The sequence below is a fragment of the Suillus fuscotomentosus genome, assembly GCF_016647785.1.
Source record: "Suillus fuscotomentosus strain FC203 chromosome Unknown F5891scaffold_126, whole genome shotgun sequence".
Classification (NCBI taxonomy): domain Eukaryota; kingdom Fungi; phylum Basidiomycota; class Agaricomycetes; order Boletales; family Suillaceae; genus Suillus; species Suillus fuscotomentosus.
Window position 1 is genome coordinate 105,651 of NW_024539638.1, and position 22,173 is coordinate 127,823.

Below are 22,173 nucleotides of genomic sequence, written 5' to 3' on the forward strand. Positions count from 1 at the left end.
GAGTCAAATGAGGATTTGTACATAAGTACAACCGCCGTAAACCTTGGGTAGACCCAAAAAAGTGTTAAGCCTTACAGCAGTATTTAATAAGGTGAGTCAAAGTACACGTCGCGCTTGCTGAAATCCTATCCCACACATCCAAAAGTAGTAACATGCGGTAAAGCTGTTCGAAATGTTGTTACAGCTATCTTCATATCGATAGGCTGTGCCTAGCAAGCCATTCACCACTTGCATGTCTCGAGCGCGCTACAAGTCACAGTGATTTAAGAACTGACGAGGTGTTGCGTTTCAAGTTGGAGCTTTGAAGCTTGAAGGAGTCAAGATTTGGCATCCGTCATGGATGCGGACTTCACCGTCAACTCGGTAAACGCAGGCTTGCCCCTTGTGCATGGAACCTCGACTGCGAGTGGCACTCGCAACTGGATGTCAGGGACGAAGGTTTGAGTCAAATTGGACCGGGGTCAATATTAGGTGTCAGGTTCAGTTGCCTCGTAGATCGGGGCAGCGGGGCCAGAAGTAGTGTAAGCGAATAATGAAAAGTTGCCATGATGATACGGCGGGACAGTCACGTTGTCCATGGAATGGGACTGTAAAGAAGTAATACTTTTGTCAAGCAAGACTCTGCCATTATAGATGAAACTCACATATATATTGTGTATCGTCAAAGTATCCTTGGGGTATTTGACAAGTGTCTTGCTCGATCTTGGTATTATCTTTTTCAAAATTCACGTGCGCATATAATGAATCAACACCTGGTGGATATTGGTACACCATGATACTACACGCCAGTGTAATACTAGACGACGACGGCAAGAAAGTTGTGAGAGATTAGCTATAGATGAGTCAAACAACAAGAATGAACGAATCATGTTGTTTCGATAATGTTGGCAGTCGGTGTTCTGAACAGGCATGCAGCAAACCCAGCCTACAAAACGAGCGCGCCATCCAGCACCGGTGATATGAGGGTGCGAGGGTACTCCCGGTGCTCCAGCAATACCAGCAACGGCAGAAAGTATAGAGGTAGTAGCAATTGGAGGTGGTAGCTGTGATGATGATGATGATGATGATGATGATGTAGTTTGTCCGCTGGGTTGTTGCGTGGTATGAGCATTGGGAGGTCGAGATGAGCTCGCAGCTGGCTTCTTCTTTCTTGCGTGATAGTTCCTCTGTGTGAAGAGAAGTCAGTGATAAAGAAGAATTGTGAAAGAGAAAAAACGCACAGGCTTTCCCGCTGTGCGAGGGACCTCGAGCTCTTGCAACTAGTTGTCCGATCCATCTCGTCTGCGTAGTATACCAAATCCTAGGTTTCGAGTCCAGCTGAGAGATCGGGATTGGGTGTCTGGTTCAGTTGTCCCATGTGGCTTGAAGCGGCAACAGAAGGAGGGAAAGCGACTGAAGGTGCGTTGACGTGGTAATGGAGTGGGGCAGTTATGTGGCCCATGGGATTGGGATAGACGAATGCGCAACTGACAGCACATTTTTCGGAGCATGCTATAACATATGAGGATCGCGTACATTATCTTCTCGCAGGGCATCGTCAAAAAATCCTTGGGGTATTCAACGAACGCCTTTCATCTTTGGAACTGGGTGCCGTATAGCATCACCCTGAGGGAGCCATTGTCAACGTGGTTCAAAGGTCATTGAAGAAGAAATGTATCGAAGCTTACCGTATCTGGTGGAAGGCCAACCTCTTTGACGATAGCAGAAACATCCCATGTGTATATGTGGTTGGAGTCACGGCAGCTGGTGATGAGGAACTTTCCATCTGCAGAAAAGGTCGCAGACTTGACAATTTGTCCATGGTGAAGTGGTGTTCCGATGGGTCGGTTGGTTTCGAGGTTCCATAGTTGCACTGTCTTGTCCAGGTATGATGTGCTTGCGAGGATATGTTCATTGGAAGATGCTGAAATGAAATTGGAGAAGTGTTTACGCACATCAACAGTCCATGTGGCTGTGTTACCTTGTGCAGCAAAGTCAATTGGGGATGTAATGCGTCATTCCCCACTGACCTTGATGTGGTGCATGATATCTATGGTCCCCATAGATGTTCGACTCCAATAGATAGACCGAGTTCCTGGGCAGGAACAAATTGCTCTTGGGCTGGGATGAATTGATAGGGATGGGGAGGGGGAGAGAGTACGGATTGTGGAGGGAGACCGATTGGGGCGGTTGAGACATTGACATGGGTTTGCGTGCGTGTGAGGAAGGTATGCAGAACAAATTTGAATTTGCAGGAGATGTGAGGAAGGGTGATGGTTGTGGTTGGCCCAAGGATCGCTGTGAGTGAGATGCTAGTAGGACAGGTGGTGGATGTCTTCTGGGCGTCATACTAGGTGCAAGAGGTGTTGTTGAGGTTTGAGACATACTGTGGACGGGGGTTTGAGGTGGTGGTTGAGATACGGTAGGTTGAGGCACTGATGCTGGAACGATGGGTACTGAAGCGATGGTAGAAGACTCGGTGCCGGTTTGGGAGGTAGCATTTTGAAGGGTCTTTTGATTTACCTAGTGAGGGCAATACATATTAACGAGGAAATCACCGAGAACATAAGTACACGAGAAGAGGAAGAGGGACAGGCCCAGGTATAGTCGTCACCAGCTCAAAATACACCCGCGTCCTAGTAGACGAACATTGTAGACCCATCAACTAGGCATCGAGGCCCCGTCATCAATGTCTAGACCACGACTAGCACATTGAAAACAAACGTTTTATATCTACGGGGGAGCATATTTCGAAAGTACACAGAAGAGAAGGAAAACCAACCAGGATCAGAAACGGGACATAATAGAAACAAATAAAGCAACAAAACGACACTCACCTCCCTCCCCTAAAAAATACTGTATCCACCCTTGCATCAAGGCATCTTGCTGTGCCATCCCCTTTTGAAAATTGACCATCACGTCCCCGTACTGATGCTCCAACACCCTAATCTGCTCTTCAGCTCTCACGACTTGATTCCTCAAAGTCTCATTCATAGTGAATAGATTATCATTCTGAGCCTGTAAAGACGAGTGCGATGCCAGTAAAGAATCTGTCTGTCCTCGTAGCGTCTCATGGGATGATAAAAGCGTATCATGCGACGAGAACAGCGATTGGTATGAGTTTTGCAGGACGCCGATGTAGGATTGCACAGCTGCTAGTTCAGTGGTGCTAGTTTCGCCTGGGATGTAGTTGCCGGAGCTTGCTCCTCTGTCGCCATTGTGATCTCTGTTAGAGGAGGAAGGGAAGGATTTACGTGCTGCGGGGACTTTGCGCTTTATGTTTTCGAGGGCATCACGCCGGTCGGCATGGAAATCGGGGTGTCGGAATGTCCAGCTGTGTTCGCCGAATTGGGCGTCATTGGGTGTTTTGACCTGATGCGGAAAGATTAGTATATTGGATGACGGTGGAATGGAATAAAGTAGAGGAGGTAAGATAGGTATGGAGGTAGTAAGTACGGCCTGAAGGAATGTAAAGCGTTTGACGCTGCCTTTATGGAGATGAAGACGGAGCCAAGGAGATTCTGCTAGGTCACGATGGAATGCCAAGAACCCCCTGTGGTGAGGACGAATTACAGAAAGGAGTATATCTCAGCGGTCGCAATGCACCAAAAAATCGTGGCATCTGAGATAGACGTAGAAGTCTCGGATCGAACCGAAGATCGACGGGAAAGGCCGAGTGGAGGATGGGGGATTCCTGCGGTGCGGATCGCTGAGATAATAGAGAGAATTGGATTGCCTTTGATAGGCAATATGGGGGTATGCAAGAAGTTGCTTGATGGGGGATGATGGAGAACTTGAGGTGTAGTGGGAAGGGGAATAAAAGTAAAAGGAACGGTGTAAGGGGGAAAGGTGAAAGGACCGAAAGGAAGAATTTCGAGATCCGGAGTAAACTGGACTCACTTTATGAAAATCATATTTGTTGAGTTGTCTTATGAAGGAAGCAAAATTTGAATGCTTGAACATGCGTGGGAGGATAGATTTTGTAAATTCATTCATGTCCTGAGGGAAGAGCGAACGGAATATCGGTGAAAGTACTGATGATTGGAAGAGAATATGAACCTTTACGACAAAGCAGTCGCCTTGTGGGCCCCATGACACAACATGAGAGAAGGTATGATCTTCTAACATTCTGTAGGGGGAGTTGAAATGAGACTTGTGATGATGATGATGAAGGAAGAAGAGAAGATGTACTTGTATAGCCTTTTGACAAAATCGCTTGTTGCTGGCATAGTATCTTCTTGTTCTTTGAGTGGCGGGACTGAGTGAATCTGGTAAGTGGGTTCTCTCTTCATCTGCCTCATCTCTCGTTGGGCATGGATTGATACATCTTCTCTTGAATTTGAAGTGCGATGGATTGATGATGATGGACCCCAAGAGACTGGAGAAGGGTGGCGATAGGGCGAAGAGTTCATTGCAGCCATAGGGGGAAGAGTTGTGACCGATGCACGCTGAGGTAGATTTATAGCAGACAACTGAATTTGGGGTGGTGGTAGCTGATGTGAAGCAAATAAACGAACTGAAGAGTAAGGAGGACCTGTAGTAGTGGTGTGGTGGTCCATGTGCATGGCTGTATAGCGTATAGCAAGTGATTATTATCGCAAGGGTGTAAGGGCCAAAACCTAAACACAGGTAAACTCACGCTTTCAAGCAAGTTTGGCATCATGTCACCGGGCTAGCACTTTCATCTGACGATGCTCTCCTTGCTAGCGCTTCTGCAGACAAGACCATCAAACTGTGGGCTTTCGAGTCCCGCCAGCTCCTCACTTCCTTCCATGTTCAGCATATTTTTAGACTTGTCCTGTCACCCAACTCACGCCAACTAATAGCTTACACGACGCGCGCTGAAGATCATGACAAGATCTGCATCTGCGATACTCCCCCCAATGTCCTTGCTCAGGCCTGTGTACGCATTCTCCCTAAACTTGTACTGTTCGTGTGCTAACATTCCACTACAGAAAATTGCACACACAAAGTCGAACCTCGATCATTTACTCCATGTACGCATTTCATCCTCTCATAACACCACTCACTCATTGCTATCATTACAGTCTCATGCAACTCGTCCTCCTGCCGGATACTGCAGAACCCCAATATCCGCTATACCTATAGTGCAGAGACCTCTGCCTACAAGAGACCCGCAGCAACCCGCTTTCCGTCGACTTAGCAAACTCCTTCACTTCTCTCGCGCGAACACGGTCCCTGTTCGCCACATCCAACCTCGTGATCCCTTTGATGTATGTCATGACTCTTGTATCTCAGTTCTTTGACGGTTAACTCCAAAATGGCACAACAGCTCCCTGCTACATCGCCCCTACCATCCTCTCTCTCAGCTCAGCCCACAACTCGATTTGAACAGGTCAGTATTCAATTTACATACTCAATCGGATTGCATGACCGAGTATGTATCCAGTTTGAAATAGGTTCTCCACCTCCACCCTCGATCGGAGTCGTCCAATCCCTACAACAGCAACTTTCTTTCCTAGTGCCCAGACACAGCCATGGCCCACCAGTCGTCGAAGTCGCCCCAGGCCGTGCATTCACTGTAACGTATATTTTCTTATTTCTCAGCGTCTTTTTCTGATTTGTGCCCCATAGCGACTTGCTGCTGCTAAACTACCAGAATACAAGAAAGTAGACGACACTCGACATCCTTCTAGCCAACAGGGTGCCGTGCTCCAGGAAAAAAACACTGCTGACGTCGATTCGCTACCAGACGTACATCGGTGCAAAGCGTTCATCTGCTTTTGTTCTTGTTGGTCGCATGGCAGACTGAGGATGCCCCCTCGATGGCGCTTGGAGTGCGATGACATACCTCCCCAGGATGGTGCAGCAAATAGTAGCACTGGTGGTGCTCACAGCAGTTAACTTCATATACAGTCATCCCACTACCAGTGTATCCTTCGTTACTGATGATCTTACACTTATCCATCAATTCTATGCCATCTGTGATACTCAGTGTCTCTTTAAGATCCCACCCCACATGACCATGTATGAGTCGTGTTGTAATCCTTACACGTGCGCTCGTTCAATGCTGATCTGGTCGAGATTGAAATGACATCAATCTACACCATCATGGACTCAGGTGAGACTTTTGTCTCCGTCAGTATTCGGATGTCTAACAATTGCTCTCTCACAGACACACAAGGCCATCATCCAAATTGACCTTCTCCCCTTTCTGCTTCCAATCGCTTCACCTGTTTAGACCTCCAACTCCATACAGTGTTTGTGGTATTCGTTCGGAACTCAGCACACTACGAACTTTGCGCGATCTAAGAAATATTGAGCCTGAGCATGCGACTTGGACGACAAGGTTGCCTGGATTTGAGCGAGACGGCTCGCTCTCAGATCATCGGGCCTTCACAGACACTGGCTTAAAATACTCTCTTTTCTCCGATGCTCTTGGAATCGACTCAATCCCGAGTTCCGCATACCCGATAATCTCCTCTAATCGATATCGATCTCCGCTTCGCCAGCAAGGACGACCTCTTTCTTCCTTGAAGTCGACCACTTAAAGCTCTTGCAGTCCCTTTGAGTTCTGATTGCGCTCTCTCAAGTTTCACGTTGGATATTTCCTTCGCCGACACGATCGTTAACCATCGATGAGTCTACATTTGTCGATGGACCTTGCACTGGCTTCGATCGCATATCAAAATGCCTATGCTCAAGTCCAGTGGATCAGCCTTGTTACATCGTATGGTCCAATGTTTTGTTCTTGGGTTCGCCTATTTTCTGAGGGTCGTTCGAGTTGATCCGACCGAACGTTGCACCTCGATTTGGTCTAGCACTCTGCCAATGATGTCCTCTTCCTATGACCACTTCTATGCGCCCAACTGAAGGCTGTTGGATTTTGTCATCTTATCATGGCTTACCTGCACCTCGCACTTCAACATTTTCTATAGTACTCGATGTCATGGTTCAGGTCCGCGAACTTGGTACGTTCCTGCATGCGTCTCAGATCCGCCTAAATTCATTTTCACAAGGCCAGGCTTGGTTCGACTATGAAGAGCATCTCTATTCCGGCTATCCTTCATCTCTCGTGCGACCCACCACATGCTAGTCGAAAGGTTCGTTTTGGCGTTAATGAGCTGGGTGACTTTATATCAGCAGGGAACTCTGCTCTCCAGCGCCAGCAAATTCTTCGACACCGACATGCAGTCCATCATCTCCATCTGGTTAGCAGCCCCGCAAGTATGCTTTTGTTCAGCAGTTTTCCTATGCACTAAAACTTCCCTCTGACTGGCTTAGCGAGGGAGGAGGAGGTAATCCACCCATAACTTTTTGTATCGCATTTTCTGACCTCGACATTTTGTCATCCTACTCTACAGTCTTACAGCTAGCTCCCGCGCTATTTACTTCGTCTCCCGGCTCAAAACTGCCCCAGCTATACTCAAAATTCGCACCCTGGGTGACTTAGGAGGGGAGGAGGAGGTAATCCACCCTTAACTCTTTTGCATCGCACTTTCTGACCTCGGCCTTTAGTCGTCCTACTCTACAGTCTTACAGCTAGCTCCCGCACTATTAATTTTGTCTCCCAGCTCAAAACTGCCCAAGTTATACCCGAAATTCTCACTCTGGGTGGCCTATAGGAGGAGGAGAAGGTAATCCAGCTATATGTTTTTTTTCTGTTGCACCAACTGATCTCAATTTTTTTTCATTCTATTCTGTAGATGTACAGGTACCTCCCGCTTTAATTAGTTCGTCTCCCGGCTCAAAACTGATTGAGCTATGTCTGAAAACATCACCCTAGGTGAATTCATACTCACTGCATTGACTTATGTCAATGATACCCTTCATTGTGCACACGATTTTGCTTGTATATAGCTCAAATTCAATATATTTTGTTTATATAACAATTACATGACACTAAGAGATGGAGACGGCACTGCGCGACACAGATGGCAATAAGCGGCAGTCAGAGATGCACGGAAGCGAGAGATGGTTATCACTAAGAGACAAAGAGACGAGGCGAGAGCATATAGCGAGGGAGGTGACGAGAGGTAGCGAGAGACGAGGCAAGAGCATACAGTAAGGGAGGTAACGAGAGAGGCGGAACAAAGTGCAGCGTGGTGAGTGAGACAAGCTAGCGCGGCGAGTCGAAAGAGATGATGACCTAGGATGACAGGACGCACAGTAAACAAGACAGAAAAAGACTACTCACCATTCAAAAGCAAGCCTTCCATGGGAAGATAGGTACCCTCCTCTCTTGGCCCACTCCCGCTGTTGATGTTCAGAGCGAGTAGGTCCATCTCGAGTTTCTCGCATAGGGCGTGTTGCTTTGCGAGTTTTGCATGCGTGTCTGCGAGTTCATCCTGTATGAAGTCTCAGCGTCTGGTGTTCACTTCGAAGATCTTGAAAATAGCTACTTACAGTTGACCAAGTATCGTTGCCTGACAATGACCATGCGGCGATGTACGTGCTCATGGGAGCAACTATGCTATATATATTGCCCGTCTACAGGCCTACAAACGCCTGAACAGAGATATAGTCGCACCGCATCCCGGACGTGCAAGATTACCCATCGCCCATGCATCCGACCACTAAATCAATCCATTAATTAGTACTACAAATCCCGGACTGCTCCTGCTGAGAGGCATGCTCAACGTCGCAGTCACTCACATAACCTTGTTGTTATCTGGGCGGGGCCATACCGCTCCTGATCGCCGGTACTCCCATACTTGATGTTTGCGGCTTCCCAGAAGGGATCATCCCCAGGCCAAAAAGTGCGGTTGGCTGTATTGAAATCGTCCGAAAAGACCAGTTCATAAGGGAGGCCATCAAATCCTGATCGTGCTGCAGCACTACCGGGCATATCAGGATCGATGAGCTGCGCCATTTGGAATCTGGGCAGAAATACTGTCAGTCAGATAGTCCATATCATGCGAAAGAAAATAGAACAGCAGAAAAATAGTGAAGTGGTAGAACGCACAGAAACGAAATCTGGCCGGTTCCATTGAGGAGTATGTTGCCTGCGCTTAGGTTATTGCATGCCAAGAAACCCAGTCTGAAAGACCGTGGGAAGCTCTGCCATATGCGCATGGCAAATTCCGACTATCCTCGCAGACTGATGCGGTGGCAGGGCCAAACCAGGGCAGGGCATAGTACAAGGTTGCGAATGGTGCTCGCAGCTCTACCCTCCTCACTTAGTAACTGCCTTTGGTGTAGCCGGGTGGCGAATGGTGTAAATAGGTGGAGCTCGCACTGCAAAAATCGCGCTTCGTATTCTCTACCCAGGCCCCGATTGTACTGGTTTTTGCCCAGGTAGCCAAGCTGACCTTGCTTGGCATAATAAAGTCTACCTTATTTCCGCCTTCAAACTAATCATTTTTCTCTGGCAGAGATAACCATCTCAGGCGTCAAATACTGCCCTCATACGCGCTATATTCAAACCTGCCCCCTCAAACGACTTTTCAGGTCTCTGCGCCGAGTGCAGCATGCGCAGCGGTTACAAAGTCTTCCTCGCTATCACGCAGATATTTCTTTTACAGCCAAATAATGTGAGGAGTAGTTCCAAATTATTTGAGCCCACCGCCTCACATCTTTGTAGCAGGGACCCGGCTCTCCGATCTCGGTCTACAATTTACCGGATCAATTTGACAGCGCTCTAACCTTAGTCTGGGCTGATGGAGCCAATGGTAATGGAACACCCTCTGCGGAACGTGCTGAATACTGCCAGAATAGTGCGCGCCGCTGCTCAAAAGGATCCGCTACGCCTCGCAGTCCTGATCCGTTATCCCGCCGGGCGTTGCGGAGGACTTTGACACCCGTTCGCCTTGACCGGACCATCGTGTTCACCACTCATTTCTTGGACGAAGCTGATCTGTTGGCCGATAACATAGCCATTTTGGCTGCGCCCGGCTAGCTGGTAGCCGAGGGCAATCCCGTTGCTCTCAAGTCAAACCTTGGGCAGGGATACAGCGTCCAAGTCGTGTTCAACTCCTTGATTTGGCTGAGAAGGACCTTCCAAAAGTATTCTCCGAAACTTTGGATCGTATTCGCGAAGTTGGTCCCCAGCGTTATATGTCACTCTCCTCACCGAGCCAGGCATCATACCACCTCAAGCCAATGGATCCTGCTGTTGTGGAGAAGGTCCTCCAGCTGCTGGATCAGAAGTGCGATGCTCTTTGCGCCGCGCCCTGTGATGTGCTTGGGACATCCGTTGAAGATATCTTCCTGAATCTCACGGCCCACCAAACTGGTAGCGTCTCCCTAGATAGCGCTGAGAGGTCCATTTCAAGTTCAGGTGAGCCTTCACTTGACGTTCGGTGGGATATCAATAGACATGCTCACGGGTGATTCGTTGTTTGCGCGGCAGGCGGCCCTGCCCAGCTTAGCTGGTCCGACTATGATGAACCTGGCAACAAATACTTTATAATCGGGCATCAAACACTTCTGGGGACATTGAACACCCGCCGAACCTCATTTACGCGAGCTATGCTGCTTTCCTTCATCTTGCTTCGGGGACTCTGGTTGATCTCAAGTGGGCGGCATTCTTTGGGGCTGCTATGGTACGCGCTGAGCAAAAATTCCACATCTATAGGATCGCGCGCTAATATCTTGTTTAGTTTGGCTTTCCCGTTCCATCATGCGATTTGGAGGTCCCATCCTCTACCTCTTGGTTTATGGCTTTGTGCTGTTCGGTATTCTCTTATGGGTTGATTAGCTAATCATCTAACTCGAATTGGTGAGAAGGTGCGACTCTTCTACGCTAAGTGATACAGACACTGAATATTATTATGCATAAAGGAAGGCGCAGTCGCAGCGCAAAAACTTGACCTTAAGACAACACCTCACTGAATCTGTATTCAATCAACACCCTCCCTCGTACGTCAAACGTAGCGTTAGAAACTGGATAGCGGGCTGAATCTCGTGGTTAACATTTCGCAGCACCATCGCAGTGGCTCATTCTGTACTGGCGGCGGAGCTGTGCTGCAGGAATTGATGACCAAAAGCTATATCCGTGGCAATATCTCCATGTATACCCCTGATATCGAAGCGACCTTGTCCAAGGGGCTGAAATACCATTGGGCTCTTGCTTGACCTAGAGCGGGTTGTCGTTGTCTTGCAGGCGCGAAGATCGTTGGTAAGTCAACAATTCTATTTCATCCAAGTTCATGACAATAGAAGCGTGCAACGGATTCCTAAGCGCAATACAGTTTCAGGATGATATATAGAGCAGTTGCTTGTTGCTGGCCGCCGAACGTTTGAAGCAGATCTCGACGAGGATCCTTGATATACCTATCAGTCAGTGGTGCTCTTATAATAACTGCCATGAGTCTCACTTGCAGTCCCGCTCATACACAGATATGCTCCGCCAATCCACGACAGGAAGGAAACGCTGCCAACTGTGACGGCTGACACTATCTGCTGGACTTTTACACGCATGGTGCATCCGCGGGACTGACATAGTACTAGGCACTATATGTTGAAGTCCTAACGCCTAACTTTGGAGGAGGCTGATGTGTTGGGGAATAAGTCGAGAGGTTTGGGTCCGGGAGATGAAGGGATTAGCGCGGGAGCAAGCTGTGAGTCTATAGATTACAATGACAAAAGGTCGAGGTCAGGAAGTGCGAGCAAACTAAAGTTATGGGCGGACCTTCTCCTCCTCCCCCTCTAAACCACCCAGACCGAAGTTTAAGGCACAAGTCGCGCAGTTTTGACCCGGGAAGCAAAAAAAGTGGTGCGGGAGCGAGCTGTGGGTCTGTAGAGTACGATTACAAAAGGTCGAGGTCAGGAAGTGCGAGCCAAAAAAAGTTATGGGCGGACCTTCTCCTCCTCCCCCTCTAAACCACCCAGACCGAAGTTTAAGGCATAAGTCGCGCAGTTTTGACCCGGGAAGCAAAAAAAAGTGGTGCGGGAGCGAGCTGTGGGTCTGTAGAGTACGATGACAAAAGGTTGAGGTCAGGAAGTGCGAGCAAAAAAAGATGTGGGTGGATTACCTCCCCCTCCCCCTCTAAGCCACCCAGATTAAAGTCCCCGGGTATAGGCTTATGCAAGCAACACCGCCACCACGGCACGCGACACCCAAACTGAGGAGGACGCGACCCCAGGCAGTTGCAGGAACCAGCTCGGCAACGGAGAAAAAAGGACCGTGGGAGGAGACGCGTGATCGACGTCGTAGACGGAAGAAAGAATGGGCTGTTTCTGAGCCGCTGAAGAGCTCGAGCCACCGCTGGGCGAGGTGAAGGGATGGGTTAGTGACCAGGTGAGCCAAAGTCCAACGCATCCAGGAAGATGCCGAACTGACTGCAAATTTCCCACATCAGACCGTCAATCTACCGTCTGGACGGAGCTGAGGTTTTGGTGAGTACCTGTCTTTTCCTCCGTGAAAAAAACGACCGTCGGGCTGATGGACTGTAAATTGACAGTCCTCAGCTTTGCAGTCATGGCGGCTGCAGCATAGCCACTCGATTGATAATACAGGTACGCATGGGTGCGCCCCTGTAAGCGTCACCCCATCTAACTAGGTTGACTACCACAGCGTCCTTCTCTTTATTTCTCCTGGTCTCACGAGGCGACCTGTCTTTACAAAACTTAAGCCGGCTACTGCATTTTTCCTCTCTCTGCATCTTACTTGTCGCATCTTTGGTTCTCCATGTCACTCAGCTGAATTCTCAACGACGAACCACCCCCGGCGAGAAAATCTGTATCCTCACGTGGTGGTGGCATCAATCCTTCGTTAGCAGACGTCTCGCTTCTCTCCCGAGCCACAGTCCTGTCTCCTCATTCCCAAACTCTTCGTCGGAGTATAAACTCCTTCGGAGAGCAGCCACCACTTCCTCGTGGATATTCTTACTAGACACCCTCTGATCAGGGTGCCAAAAGTTGGGATCCATATTCAGGTGACTATGTTCAAGGAGAGATCTTTCCTCTTGGCCCAGGAGGTAATCATTATTCTCAGCGTGAACGGGATGGACAGCACCAGCCTCCACCTCCAGAACCACGCGCATCTTCCACGGGCGCTTACTACAAGGAGGGCGAAAACGAACCCACATCACGAAAAAGGAGAAAGGCTGTGGTTCCAGACGACGACTCTGATTACAATCCTCCGATTGTAAAGCGAGAGGTTGACACCTCCACGTTCTTTCAAAGTGTTGATGAGGCCATATGCATTTGAAATTGCGGAGAGGTACTCTCCGGTTTATAGACGAGGTTCTTCGAGGCCGACCGTATCAAACACCTTGTATCGAGACCCATCTTCGAAGGTTATTTGGTACTCCGTCCAATGCAGAGTACAGCGGTGAGAGTCGGGCGATATGTGTGCAATCGCTTGGCCAGCTAACAGGTTAATGACAGAGCTTTTGCCCGCTCCTGTTTCTCCAAAGATAACGACGTTTCGAGTCGACACTGGCGCCATCTTATGTTCGACTCGCAGTCAGCAATATTCGACCCTTCAAGTTGGATATAGCGCTACTCGTACCTGTACACTGGTTATTCTGCGCTGCGTGGTACAATGGCAATTGCCCCAAAATGATACTGTTTGTAACAGGTATATATGATGCGAAAGGTGTTGTAACCACGCGCCTTCGGTACGTTTTCATAATAGTTTTACATCACCCTTTTGTCTCAAATTTGAAACACTCACAGGGGAGACACCCGGCTTCTGTTAGCCAGCTTCCTTGATCGATCTTTCGGCTACTCGGAGTCGACGGCGACACTCGATATTTGCAATAGAACTACAGCGAATGCCAGGGTCTAGACAGGCATGCATAAGGCATGCCTACCATACGATTCCGAAGGGGGAATCTGACTATTTCGATGCTCGCCACGTTTTGATATCGAAGTCTTCATGTATTCTTACATCGGATACTCCCGCAGTGCAGCCCTCATAGCCATGGTACAGGGTGCAACACGTTGGTTCTGGCCGAAAGCGCTCGCCACGGAGCCAATTACTTAAACGCCCAGTAGCCGTTATCCATCTCTTTACGATCGCACGCAAAGTAAGCTTGTGCCAATCTCTTTTTGCAAAGCTAATTGGGTCTCTCAGAGAAGATGTCTGATAGCCACGACTCCACAGACACGATAGGGAATAAATATTCACAGCAGGTTCGTAATCTGCTCCATCGGTCAATCCAGTATGCAACTGATGTCTCTTGTAGGGACATCAAGGTCGGCCGCGTAACGTGGTACTCTATGGGGAGAGTGGGGTAGGCAAAAGCTCGCTCATAAACCTTATCATGGGTCGTGATGCAGCGAAAACATCTCCTGATGCCCTCGCATGTACTACTACACATGCTCCATATGATGCGACGATCAGCGGGCAACACTTCAGGCTGTGGGATACAGCAGGTATGTATTCTTTCATGCTCAAGGTTTTGGCCCAGAGCGGCTCAATGATCGTGTCTTCAGGGTTTAATGAGGGCTCAGAAGGCACAGTGCCTGCGGTGATGGCTGAAAGAAACTTGACTGCGTTCCTCCGAGGTCTTAACCAGGAAGATGGTGTCCATCTTCTTATATACTGTGTGCGCGGAACGCGAGCAACAAAGGCTCTGTAGACTCACTACAAGATATTCTCGGCAGTTATCCGTGATAGCAAAGTGCCCACGATTATTGTGGTGACGTGCCTGGAAGACTTCCGTCCTGTGATGGCAGAGTGGTGGAACGAGAACAAGGACGAGCTTGCAACGTATGGAATGCAATTCTCTGGATATGCTTGCGTCACCACTTTGAAGGATGAACCCACAGAGTCCCCGGATATTCACCAACGTCATGCACAGTCCTACAATGATGTCTGCAGAAGCATTCTAGACCATTGTTCGCAAACTCCTCACAAAACGTGGGGCACTGAAGATCAGCGAAGCTTCCTCGCGATTTTGCTGCAGAAGTTAGCTCGTTTTGTTGGAGGAGCTCACCGTGACCAGGATGCCTTAAAAGCATCTTTGTCGTAGCTAATTCTTGTACAAACGATTTCTGTGATCAAACTTCTATCACTTACCCAATTCTCTCGTACTTAGCATCACGAAATGCCTGCATGACTCTCGGATGGTACCCGACTAGCAGGATTCAAGTAATCACCGCTGTTACTGTTGTAGACTGGTGGTCGCGGTGAAATCTGGAAGAGCATCATGTAGGTCATATTTATGTAAGGGAGATGATTTCGGGCCATTCTGCCGAATCAATAAACTATTGTAAAAGTCTGGAGCGATCCAAAGACGAGCCTAGATCGCGCATTCGAAGCAGGCCTCCATATCGAATTTCAGCCGGCGCTCGACATCGATTCTTGCTGCCTCACCTCAAGCTACAGCATAATCATAATTACGATTCATGCTAATGCTGCTGAAACCAGGATCGACTGAAACCTGTCCTACCGCGTGTCACAAGCCCAATTACCGTCTTTGATAGATCTAGCGGTTTCTTGCTAGCCTGAGCATGTTGAAGATGGTACTTGGTATCCGCTGTAGTACTAGGCTCTCGCACTGAACCGTCATGACAGCCCCCAGTGAAGGAAATTGAGAGGCACCCTCGGGTTTTATTATCAGTATTCATTGAAAGTATTATCTCTAACTTCACTAATGTCAGTCGCGGAGAGCCTTTTACTATTGCCCTGGCCGTCTGATCTCTTGTGAAGTTTCAGGCCTCGAGCCCCACTCCATTCCCAAACGACATGCCGCATTGGACCGAACTTGTTGCAGAGAAGAAGCAGAGGCAGCTCAAGTCCATTCTACAAGAATGGCTTGTGTCCCCTCCTCTAGACTCTACTCGAAGACCATTGCACCACCAAGAACTGCATTCCAGAAAGCGGGGCCGACTTCCCCGGCGGTGTTGTCAACACGTGTCGTGGATCCACAAGGGAAAAGAGGTGCACGAGGAGAGATGGATCCGAGTGCGTGGGTGATAGGTATGGTGGCGAATATTGATTATGAGACGAGTTAGACACAGGTGCGGGGGAAAGAGAGTTAAATTGAGTGTGCGCGTGCCACGCGTCTTCTATCCTTCAGGACCGATGCGGAGCAGGACGACGGAGACCAAAGAAAAATCCGCAGCAGCTCACTCCTGCATACACAAAGTCTTCCGCTCCATCAGTCGAGACTGGTGCTTCTGTTTGGATTGGTGCTTGAGATGGTCGTGCCCCAGTTGGTTGACCTAATTGTGTTGAACTGTCGGCCTGGTTACTATTCGTACGTTGCATAGCTGCGGCCGCTTCCGCATCAGATTCGGGAACAATACCAATTCTCTGCAGTGGTTTAATGGGAGGAAAGAGGAGGAAAGGCGAGCCACCCACATTTTCATCTTGAGCAAGAGGTACATCGACGGTGCACATGGAATGTCCTCCAGAAAACAACTTGAAGTTGATATTCCAGTGTCGGGACTGTCGTTCGAATGGTTGGGATGCATTTAGAGGTCGTGTGCCGAAATGTGTAGAACTGAGCAAATGACGCCAACGGATAAGGGACGACGAGTTTGCGGGAGGAGCTGCACGACGAGACGCGTGGTCTGATTCGTTGCCAAAGAAATCATTGCCCTGTATCTTGATGTCAGGCGAGGAAAGGCCAAGAACGAGAAAGTATAATGCTAGTCCTGTTTTTTTTTGGCCTGCTAATTAGACGCAAGGCGGGGGTCAAAGGTCTGACGAGACATATGAGAAAAGGTAGGATTGCTCACGATTAATGGGCGTACAACTCTCTGTTGGGCTGGACGTCCCTAGTACAAAGTGAGATGTATTGTGAAAGAGAAGCAGAGAAGACTTGCCTTGAGCTTTGCATTGCCATCATCTGCGCCCTAGATGGCCAAAACCGTTAGGAAGAAAAAAATTAGACAACAAAGCGCATACGCACCACAACATTTTTGAGCGCTGCCTCCAGAATCCATACATAGATTTTTTTTCTATTCCAGCGCTGACTATGTAATTTCCATCGGGAGACATGACAACAGCGAAGAGTTGGTCTTCATGCAAGAGTGGATCTCCGACTCGCTGCCTGATTGGTCTTCAGATCCCAGATTCGGACGGAGCAGTCACTTGATGCGCTATTCCCATGTAGTATGATGCGCGCTTATGTAGTAAAGAAAATCGAAGCATAATACGTGATCGTCCGGAGGAAGGGAAACCTGGTGCAAAGGAGAAGGACGATTCGTTGAAGATAATTCGAGGCTGTTTGAGCGACTTTCTGGAAACCCGAGTGATGCGAGAGACCAAAAGGATGCATGATCAATGATTGTGGTGCACGTTAGGAGATGCCATGGCCCATCAGCTCGACCCAAGCTGGGGTTCGCGTCCACAAGACATCTGTGCATGGCCATCACAGATGGATGTGGTCTTGTGGACGCGAACCCAGCTTGGTCGAGCTGATGGGCCATGGCATCTCCTAACGTGCACCACAATCATTGATCATGCATCCTTTTGGTCTCTCGCATCACTCGGGTTTCCAGAAAGTCGCTCAAACAGCCTCGAATTATCTTCAACGAATCGTCCTTCTCCTTTGCACCAGGTTTCCCTTCCTCCGGACGATCACGTATTATGCTTCGATTTTCTTTACTACATAAGCGCGCATCATACTACATGGGAATAGCGCATCAAGTGACTGCTCCGTCCGAATCTGGGATCTGAAGACCAATCAGGCAGCGAGTCGGAGATCCACTCTTGCATGAAGACCAACTCTTCGCTGTTGTCATGTCTCCCGATGGAAATTACATAGTCAGCGCTGGAATAGAAAAAAAATCTATGTATGGATTCTGGAGGCAGCGCTCAAAAATGTTGTGGTGCGTATGCGCTTTGTTGTCTAATTTTTTTCTTCCTAACGGTTTTGGCCATCTAGGGCGCAGATGATGGCAATGCAAAGCTCAAGGCAAGTCTTCTCTGCTTCTCTTTCACAATACATCTCACTTTGTACTAGGGACGTCCAGCCCAACAGAGAGTTGTACGCCCATTAATCGTGAGCAATCCTACCTTTTCTCATATGTCTCGTCAGACCTTTGACCCCCGCCTTGCGTCTAATTAGCAGGCCAAAAAAAAACAGGACTAGCATTATACTTTCTCGTTCTTGGCCTTTCCTCGCCTGACATCAAGATACAGGGCAATGATTTCTTTGGCAACGAATCAGACCACGCGTCTCGTCGTGCAGCTCCTCCCGCAAACTCGTCGTCCCTTATCCGTTGGCGTCATTTGCTCAGTTCTACACATTTCGGCACACGACCTCTAAATGCATCCCAACCATTCGAACGACAGTCCCGACACTGGAATATCAACTTCAAGTTGTTTTCTGGAGGACATTCCATGTGCACCGTCGATGTACCTCTTGCTCAAGATGAAAATGTGGGTGGCTCGCCTTTCCTCCTCTTTCCTCCCATTAAACCACTGCAGAGAATTGGTATTGTTCCCGAATCTGATGCGGAAGCGGCCGCAGCTATGCAACGTACGAATAGTAACCAGGCCGACAGTTCAACACAATTAGGTCAACCAACTGGGGCACGACCATCTCAAGCACCAATCCAAACAGAAGCACCAGTCTCGACTGATGGAGCGGAAGACTTTGTGTATGCAGGAGTGAGCTGCTGCGGATTTTTCTTTGGTCTCCGTCGTCCTGCTCCGCATCGGTCCTGAAGGATAGAAGACGCGTGGCACGCGCACACTCAATTTAACTCTCTTTCCCCCGCACCTGTGTCTAACTCGTCTCATAATCAATATTCGCCACCATACCTATCACCCACGCACTCGGATCCATCTCTCCTCGTGCACCTCTTTTCCCTTGTGGATCCACGACACGTGTTGACAACACCGCCGGGGAAGTCGGCCCGCTTTCTGGACTGCAGTTCTTGGTGTGCAATGGTTTCGAGTAGAGTCCTAGAGGAGGGGACACAAGCCATTTCTTGTAGAATGGACTTGAGCTGCCTCTGCTTCTTCTCTGCAACAAGTTCGGTCCAATGCGGCATGTCGTTTGGGGAATGGAGTGGGGCTCGAGGCCTGAAACTCACAAGAGATCAGACGGCCAGGGCAATAGTAAAAGGCTCTCCGCGACTGACATTAGTGAAGTTAGAGAAATACTTTCAATGAATACTGATATAAAACCCGAGGGTGCCTCTCAATTTCCTTCACTGGGGGCTGTCATGACGGTCTCAGTGCGAGAGCTAGTACTACAGCGGATACCAAGTACCATCTTCAACCATGCTCGGCTAGCAAGAAACCGCTAGATCTACTCAAAGACGGTAATGGGCTTGTGACACGCGGGTAGGACAGGTTTCAGTCGATCCTGGTTTCAGCAGCAGTAGCAGGAATCGTAATTATGATTATGCTGTAGCTTGAGGTGATGCAGCAAGAATCGATGTCGAGCGCCGGCTGAAATTCGATATGGAGGCCTGCTTCGAATGCGCGATCTAGGCTCGTCTTTGGATCGCTCCAGACTTTTACAATAGTTTATTGATTCGGCAGAATGGCCCGAAATCATCTCCCTTACATAAATATGACCTACATGATGCTCTTCCAGATTTCACCGCGACCACCAGTCTACAACAGTAACAGCGGTGATTACTTGAATCCTGCTAGTCGGGTACCATCCGAGAGTCTGCAGGCATTTCGTGATGCTAAGTACGAGAGAATTGGGTAAGTGATAGAAGTTTGATCACAGAAATCGTTTGTACAAGAATTAGCTACGACAAAGATGCTTTTAAGGCATCCTGGTCACGGTGAGCTCCTCCAACAAAACGAGCTACTTCTGCAGCAAAATCGCGAGGAAGCTTCGCTGATCTTCAGTGCCCCACGTTTGTGAGGAGTTTGCGAACAATGGTCTAGAATGCTTCTGCAGACATCATTGTAGGACTGTGCATGACGTTGGTGAATATCCGGGGACTCTGTGGGTTCATCCTTCAAAGTGGTTGACGCAAGCATATCCAGAGAATTGCATTCCATACGTTGCAAGCTCGTCCTTGTTCTCGTTCCACCACTCTGCCATCACAGGACGGAAGTCTTCCAGGCACGTCACCACAATATCGTGGGCACTTTGCTATCACGGATAACTGCCGAGAATATCTTGTAGTGAGTCTACAGAGCCTTTGTTGCTCGCGTTTCCGCGCACACAGTATATAAGAAGATGGACACCATCTTCCTGGTTAAGACCTCGGAGGAACGCAGTCAAGTTTCTTTCAGCCATCACCGCAGGCACGGTGCCTTCTGAGCCCTCATTAAACCCTGAAGACACGATCATTGAGCCGCTCTGGGCCAAAACCTTGAGCATGAAAGAGACATACCTGCTGTATCCCACAGCCTGAAGTGTTGCCCGTGATCGTCGCATCATATGGAGCATGTGTAGTAGTACATGCGAGGGCATCAGGAGATGTTTTCGCTGCATCACGACCCATGATAAGGTTTATGAGCGAGCTTTTGCCTACCCCACTCTCCCCATAGAGTACCACGTTACGCGGCCGACCTTGATGTCCCTACAAGAGACATCAGTTGCATACTGGATTGACCGATGGAGCAGATTACGAACCTGCTGTGAATATTTATCCCTATCGTGTCTGTGGAGTCGTGGCTATCAGACATCTTCTCTGAGAGACCCATTAGCTTTGCAAAAAGAGATTGGCACAAGCTTACTTGCAGTGCGATCGTAAAGAGATGGATAACGGTACTGGGCGTTTAAGTAATTGGCTCCGTGGCGAGCGCTTTTCGGCCAGAACAACGTGTTGCACCCTGTACCATGGCTATGAGGGCTGCACTGCGGGAGTATCCGATGTAAGAATACATGAAGACTTCGATATCAAACGTGGCGAGCATCGAAATAGGTCAGATTCACCTTCGGAATCGTATGGTAGGCATGCCTTATGCATGCCTGTCTAGACCCTGGCATTCGCTGTAGTTCTATTGCAAATATCGAGTGTTCGCGTCGACTCCGAGAGTAGCCGAAAGATCGATAAGGAAGCTGCGCTAACAGAAGCCGGGTGTCTCCCCCTGTGAGTGTTTCAAATTTGAGACAAAAGGGTGATGTAAAACTATTATGACAACGTACCGAAGGCGCGTGGTTACAAACCTCTTCGCATCATATATACCTGTACAAACAGTATCATTTTGGGGCAATTGCCATTGTACCACGCAGCGCAGAATAAACAGTGTACAGGTACGAGTAGCGCTATATCCACTTGAAGGGTCGAATATTGCTGACTGCGAGTCGAACATAAGATGGCGCCAGTGTCGCTCGAAACGTCGTTATCTTGGAGAAACAGGAGCGGGCAAAAGCTCTGTCATTAACCTGTTAGCTGGCCAAGCGATTGCACACATATCGCCCGACTCTCACCGCTGTACTCTGCATTGGCCGGAGTACCAAATAACCTTCGAAGATGGGGTCTCGATACAAGGTGTTGATACGGTCGCCTCGAAGAACCTCGTCTATAAACGTGAGAGTACCTCTCCGCAATTTCAAATGCATATGCCTCATCAACCACTTTGAAGAAACGTGGAGGTGTCAACCTCTCGCTTTACAATCGAGGATTGTAATCAGAGTCCGTCGTCTGGAACCACAGCCTTTCTCCTTTTTCGTGATGTGGGGTTCGTTTTCGCCCTCCTTGTAGTAAGCGCCCGTGGAAGATGCGCGTGTTCTGGAGGTGGAGGCTGGTGCTGTCCATCCCGTTCACGCTGAGATAATGATTACCTCCTGGGCCCAAGAGGAAAGATCTCTCCTTGAACATAGTCACCTGAATATGGATCCCAACTTTTGGCACCCTGATCAGAGGGCGTCTAGTAAGAATATCCACGAGGAAGTGGTGGCTGCTCTCCGAGGAGTTTATACTCCGACGAAGAGTTTGGGAATGAGGAGACAGGACTGTGGCTCGGGAGAGAAGCGAGACGTCTGCTAACGAAGGATTGATGCCACCACCACGTGAGGATACAGATTTTCTCGCCGGGGGTGGTTCGTCGTTGAGAATTCAGCTGAGTGACATGGAGAACCAAAGATGCGACAAGTAAGATGCAGAGAGAGGAAAAATGCAGTAGCCGGCTTAAGTTTTGTAAAGACAGGTCGCCTCGTGAGACCAGGAGAAATAAAGAGAAGGACGCTGTGGTAGTCAACCTAGTTAGATGGGGTGACGCTTACAGGGGCGCACCCATGCGTACCTGTATTATCAATCGAGTGGCTATGCTGCAGCCGCCATGACTGCAAAGCTGAGGACTGTCAATTTACAGTCCATCAGCCCGACGGTCGTTTTTTTCACGGAGGAAAAGACAGGTACTCAAAACCTCAGCTCCGTCCAGGGAGATTGACGGTCTGATGTGGG

General features: G+C 48.9%; 8 protein-coding genes across 8 annotated transcripts; 4 read left to right on the plus strand and 4 right to left on the minus strand.

The window, feature by feature from the left end:
* Positions 1–2,766: 2,766 nt before the first annotated feature.
* On the minus strand, positions 2,767–4,271 carry F5891DRAFT_964270 (winged helix DNA-binding domain-containing protein; the record flags this gene model as incomplete). The annotated part of the gene is made up of 5 exons (XM_041376080.1): positions 2,767–2,941; positions 3,086–3,351; positions 3,880–3,978; positions 4,039–4,108; positions 4,171–4,271. 5 exons carry the CDS (start codon positions 4,269–4,271, stop codon positions 2,767–2,769), a joined length of 711 nt encoding a protein of 236 aa, XP_041218154.1.
* Positions 4,272–7,832: 3,561 nt separating this feature from the next.
* On the minus strand, positions 7,833–9,015 carry F5891DRAFT_986662 (beta-glucan synthesis-associated protein-domain-containing protein; the record flags this gene model as incomplete). The annotated part of the gene is made up of 5 exons (XM_041377804.1): positions 7,833–7,861; positions 8,138–8,288; positions 8,347–8,408; positions 8,596–8,819; positions 8,906–9,015. The coding sequence occupies 5 exons, from the start codon at positions 9,013–9,015 to the stop codon at positions 7,833–7,835; spliced, it is 576 nt and encodes a 191-aa protein (XP_041218155.1).
* Positions 9,016–9,410: 395 nt separating this feature from the next.
* F5891DRAFT_1211174 (uncharacterized protein) lies at positions 9,411–9,944 on the plus strand (the record flags this gene model as incomplete). The annotated part of the gene is made up of 2 exons (XM_041369196.1): positions 9,411–9,473; positions 9,524–9,944. 2 exons carry the CDS (start codon positions 9,411–9,413, stop codon positions 9,836–9,838), a joined length of 378 nt encoding a protein of 125 aa, XP_041218156.1. The 3' UTR covers positions 9,839–9,944.
* Positions 9,945–12,778: 2,834 nt separating this feature from the next.
* Positions 12,779–13,024, plus strand: F5891DRAFT_890441 (uncharacterized protein; the record flags this gene model as incomplete). Its single annotated transcript, XM_041373283.1, has 1 exon — positions 12,779–13,024. A coding segment is annotated over one exon (246 nt), but the record flags the coding sequence as incomplete, so codon positions are not given.
* Positions 13,025–13,129: 105 nt separating this feature from the next.
* On the minus strand, positions 13,130–13,315 carry F5891DRAFT_918780 (uncharacterized protein; the record flags this gene model as incomplete). Its single annotated transcript, XM_041373751.1, has 1 exon — positions 13,130–13,315. A coding segment is annotated over one exon (186 nt), but the record flags the coding sequence as incomplete, so codon positions are not given.
* A 252-nt stretch (positions 13,316–13,567) lies between these two features.
* F5891DRAFT_1069564 (P-loop containing nucleoside triphosphate hydrolase protein) lies at positions 13,568–14,864 on the plus strand (the record flags this gene model as incomplete). The annotated part of the gene is made up of 5 exons (XM_041363238.1): positions 13,568–13,916; positions 13,964–14,022; positions 14,076–14,265; positions 14,326–14,438; positions 14,472–14,864. Exons 2-5 carry the CDS (start codon positions 13,969–13,971, stop codon positions 14,862–14,864), a joined length of 750 nt encoding a protein of 249 aa, XP_041218159.1. The 5' UTR covers positions 13,568–13,916; positions 13,964–13,968.
* A 4,752-nt stretch (positions 14,865–19,616) lies between these two features.
* Positions 19,617–20,800, minus strand: F5891DRAFT_1069586 (uncharacterized protein; the record flags this gene model as incomplete). Its single annotated transcript, XM_041363239.1, is given in 8 exon segments — positions 19,617–19,706; positions 19,728–19,758; positions 19,819–19,910; positions 19,953–20,095; positions 20,169–20,343; positions 20,397–20,453; positions 20,471–20,476; positions 20,506–20,800. Coding segments are annotated over 5 exon segments (531 nt in total), but the record flags the coding sequence as incomplete, so codon positions are not given.
* Positions 20,604–21,756, plus strand: F5891DRAFT_1211182 (uncharacterized protein; the record flags this gene model as incomplete). The annotated part of the gene is made up of 6 exons (XM_041369197.1): positions 20,604–20,638; positions 20,689–20,714; positions 20,763–20,856; positions 21,005–21,020; positions 21,093–21,297; positions 21,476–21,756. 6 exons carry the CDS (start codon positions 20,604–20,606, stop codon positions 21,754–21,756), a joined length of 657 nt encoding a protein of 218 aa, XP_041218161.1.
* Positions 21,757–22,173: the final 417 nt, after the last annotated feature.